This window comes from Asparagus officinalis, chromosome 3, assembly GCF_001876935.1.
Source record: "Asparagus officinalis chromosome 3, Aspof.V1, whole genome shotgun sequence".
NCBI classification, from domain to species: domain Eukaryota; kingdom Viridiplantae; phylum Streptophyta; class Magnoliopsida; order Asparagales; family Asparagaceae; genus Asparagus; species Asparagus officinalis.
In genome coordinates, this window is record NC_033796.1 from 83,727,499 (window position 1) to 83,731,619 (window position 4,121).

The window sequence follows — 4,121 nt, forward strand, 5'->3', positions numbered from 1 at the left end:
TCTTAAGTTGAACCTCGCGTTCATTTTTCAAACGAACCTCGCGTTCGTTCTCAAACGAACCTCGCGTTCGTGCATTGTTTGGAGCTATTGAACATTCTTCAATGTTGAGGGACTTTGGAGGCCATTTGGGTGAACTACGTTCGGCTTGATTCCTTGGGCAAGAGGATACATAGGCAGTCTTTTCGATGCAGCCGGTTGGATTAGTTGATATTGATGGGGTGAGATTGTTTGAGCTCTTATTTGGGTTCCCGACTTCTTTTGGATTGAGTCCATTGTCGAGGATTTACTCCACTTCGTATTGGACGCAACAAGTGGGACATTTTGTTGTTTTTTGTGTCGGCTCAGTTTTGAGAAAAAACTTCGTCGATGTGAAGAATTGAAGAAACGACGAAAAAGTTCAGGAAATTACACGCAGGAAACTGTTTGGAAGCTTGCCGGTCGACCGCGAGATCAGCTACGGTCGACCGACAAACGTGCACACTACATGGTGTATTTTCGGATTTCTGTGCGGTCCACCGCGGCGTCAAGTGCGGTCGATCGCGGACCCTGTAATCGATTTTACGAGTTTTCTGTCATTCTGTCCAGTCGATCGCGGAGTCAAGTACGGTCAACCGCGACTCAGGTCTGAGCCCGGGCTTTGTTTTCTGACCCGTTTTGTTTTGTGTTGATATATAACCCTAAACCTGATTAATTAGGGTTAGTTAAGGACGACTTTGAGCAGCTTTTGAGAGAGAATTGTGCATTCTTTAAGAGTGATTTTGTGAGAGATTTTGAGAGCTTTGTTCGAGGGTTTTTGGTGAGATTGTAAACCCTATTTGTATTCTCTTTATCTCTAATAGTAAAAACTACCTCCTCATTGCCCCATGGACGTAGGCAACTTGCCAAACCACGTAAAATTGGTTTGTCTTGTTGTGATTGTGATTTGTGCTTGTGTTTTAGTTGTGATCTTTCTCGTACTTGTTCGTGCACTATTTAGCTTTCGAGTTCCGCTGCGCACAACACCATCAACATACTCAAATCTTCAACCTGGGTAAACAAAGTAAGTACCTCTATTGGTACATAACTATTGATTTTCTATCACGATCTGTAAGATATGCCCATATCCTACACTTCGCACTATTAAGAGATTTGCTTGCTAATATTTTTATCTGTTGACTTGAGCACATGCATGCAGGGGGGTGGTGGATTTGCACCAGCTAAACAAAATCCCTAAGTTTATGGTCATACATTTAACTTCTGCACTGAAACTTCTCTTCTGTGTGTTATTGTATGCTTAGAATCTGCAAAGAAAGTGAGTGGTACTGAAAGAGGAAATTTTTCCTGATCATGAATAATACGAATAAGGAAAATTTTAGTGTGTATTGTAATGGCTATTATTTCTCCCTTCTTGTAACTAAAAAAAAAAGACAGTGTAAGGAACATAACCAAGTGATAAGAGCAAAAATATATATCCAACAAAGTTATGCTCACAACGCTTGTGAGCTAATAGATCCTAATTTTCAGGAGCGTAGTAAACAATAGTCATGTGAATGCTTCGTCCAGGGAGTCTCTATATTAGGGGAAGAGATAAGTGTACTACTCCCATTGTACTCATTTGGTACTCTCACTCACAAATGAGTGGGATCATGATGACTCACCACGTGAAAATTGTAATGGTGAGTCATCATGACCCCACTCATTTGTGAGTGGGAGTACCAAATGAGTACAATGGGAGTAGTACACTTATCACTTCTCATATATTAATAATGTTAACATGTATTTAATGTTATATATATAATGTTAAGTTCAATATTTAATGTTATTAAGATAGGTTATTATGGGAAAAGAACTAGTGCAAGCAATGTCCATAAGTCAGATATCAATATATTATCAACGTTACTTTCAGTTTCATGACAAGATCAGAGAAAGAAATTGCTTCTCTCTCAACTACAATTGCATTTTCCCCTGTTTTCAGTAAGAACGTTCCATGGAATTTTTACCAAATTCCAGCCATAGAAAGAAATTGCTCCTCTCTCAACTACAAATGCATTTTCCCAGGATTTTTGCAAGAACGTTCCACAGAATTTTAACCAAATTTCAGCCATAGACTAAATAGCTAAATATTTACAGCTTCAAGAAACACCTAAACTTTTGCTCAGCCCCATACAATCCAAACTTCATTATATTTTAGGCTTCGTCCAGCTGGTCGAGTCAACTTATTTGTTTGCGCATTCTTCATGAACAATCCTCGTCCTCACCAGAGCAATTCCCCTAGAGTTGCTCTGCCACCATCGAACTCTTACCCTTACCTGACAAATTCTCCTCCCTACATTGTTCAGCCACCCATCTCTCTACCACATTCTCTTCGACACTGAATTCATCCAAACACGACGGCGAACTCAATTCACTCCCATTCTTATTCACACTGAGAACCAACAACGTCTTCGCCACGCTCCCACATACTCTAAGCCCACATTGCAAATCGGACCACACTCTCAATCTCCCATTACTCCCATCATCGTCATCGCCTTCTGTCATAACAAGCACCACAAACTCCGAATGCACAAGGGCTGGATGATGTCGATACGCCACAAAATCCCCCCCATACTGAGTCCCCGGCCTCACTACCCAATTCTTCGCTCGTAAATGCTCGTAAGCCTTGTATAGCTCGGGGAATTTCGCTTTCTTGGATTTCATGTATTGCCACAATTGGACGTTGTTTACTTTGCATTCCTTGTCGGTTATGATGGTGAGAGCTTGAAGGTTTTGGTTCAAGAACAAGGCCTCTTCTAGAGTGAACTGAAACCATAGTTCGGTTTTGTTGTGGGTTGTGATTTCTCGGCCGAAGCATGAGCGATTGAGCAAGTCCGCGAGGTCTGGCGTAGCTTCGAATAGTGCAGTTTGGTCGACGAGCATTGCTTGTGCTTCGGATTTTGAGAGGGCGGATTGGAGCTGGGCGACGATTTGCGACATGGGATTGGATTTGGCAATGGATGCGTTGTTCTTTCCCTTCCATCTTGTTCCCATCTTCATATCTTCCACCTGCTCATCACATTCGACGTTTCGGTATTTCAACAAACAGTTGGCAGGCTAGAGTTCGTGAAGGAAAAATAAAAACACCGCGAAACTGACGCTCGATTAGATTCTGGTGACAAGAGTATTTACCTTAACTGAGTGATGGGAAACCGTACAAACCTTAAGATGAAGAATATGGAGTCTCTTTACTTTTTTCTTTTTTTGGTGCGTGTTTGTGCCCTGGATTGTGCTCGATGGAGGGGAAGACCTTGTCGCAACTATAAGAATGAAAGTATTCCGTTTGTTTGAGCACAACCACTACTTGTGCCAAACCGCTTGAAATTATACCAAATCAAAAATGAAGAAATTTTCTAAATAAACTCATTCATATTTTTTTTTTCTAAAAATAGACTCCCTTGAGTTTTATTTACAAAAATAGACCTATTTTATTTTAATCTGGTTCTTAAATAGTCTGGGTTGCCAACCCCGACTATTTAGGAGGTTGTAAACCCCAATTATAACCCTACACCCTAACATTCTATCACTAAATAGTCGGGGTTGACAACCCCGACTATTTAGAAACCGGATTAAGACAAAATTGGTCTTTTTTTGTAAATAAAACTCAATAGGATCTATTTTTAGAAAAAAAAATTTATGAATGGGTTTGTTTAGAAATTTTCTTCAAATAAAAATTAAGAACAAAAAATCCGCCGGGTTTTTGAGGCGCTATAGGCACTGTTTGGCAACAAGAGATTGTGTCTTATTGACTTGGTCAATAAGCTAGTAGAGCTGTTTGGTGACCAAAAATAGGAGGAGATTATTTTGGAGATTGTGTCTTTTGCAAGTAGCTTTTGAAAAGCTACCTCGAGTAGCGTTTGTCTTTGGGAAGGAGCTGCCATTTTTTTTTGTTTTTGCCCCTAATAATTCTAATTTTATATCAATAATATTGCATGTCCTTTTTAGTCGTTTAATAAATTTAAGCTAGTTGTACAGCTACTTTTGCCAAACAGCTCTAGTCAATCAGCTAGCTACACAGCTATCAGATTTCAGCTACAGCTTAACAGCTTTCAGCTATAATCTCGCAGCTTTCAGCTAGTTTTGTCAAACAGAGCCTTAATAGATTAAAA

General features: G+C 40.0%; 1 protein-coding gene across 1 annotated transcript; it reads right to left on the bottom strand.

Annotated features, from left to right (window-relative positions):
* LOC109834407 (tRNA-splicing endonuclease subunit Sen2-2-like) lies at positions 1,857–3,341 on the bottom strand. The gene is made up of 2 exons (XM_020402423.1): positions 3,145–3,341; positions 1,857–3,021 (listed from the first exon to the last, which is right to left on the bottom strand). The coding sequence occupies exon 2, from the start codon at positions 3,010–3,012 to the stop codon at positions 2,251–2,253; it is 762 nt and encodes a 253-aa protein (XP_020258012.1). The 5' UTR covers positions 3,013–3,021; positions 3,145–3,341; the 3' UTR covers positions 1,857–2,250.

Coding starts and splice junctions, on each gene's coding strand:
- LOC109834407 (XM_020402423.1), bottom strand. CDS start 3,012: ATGAAGATGGGAACAAGATGGAAGGGAAAGAACAACGCATCCATTGCC.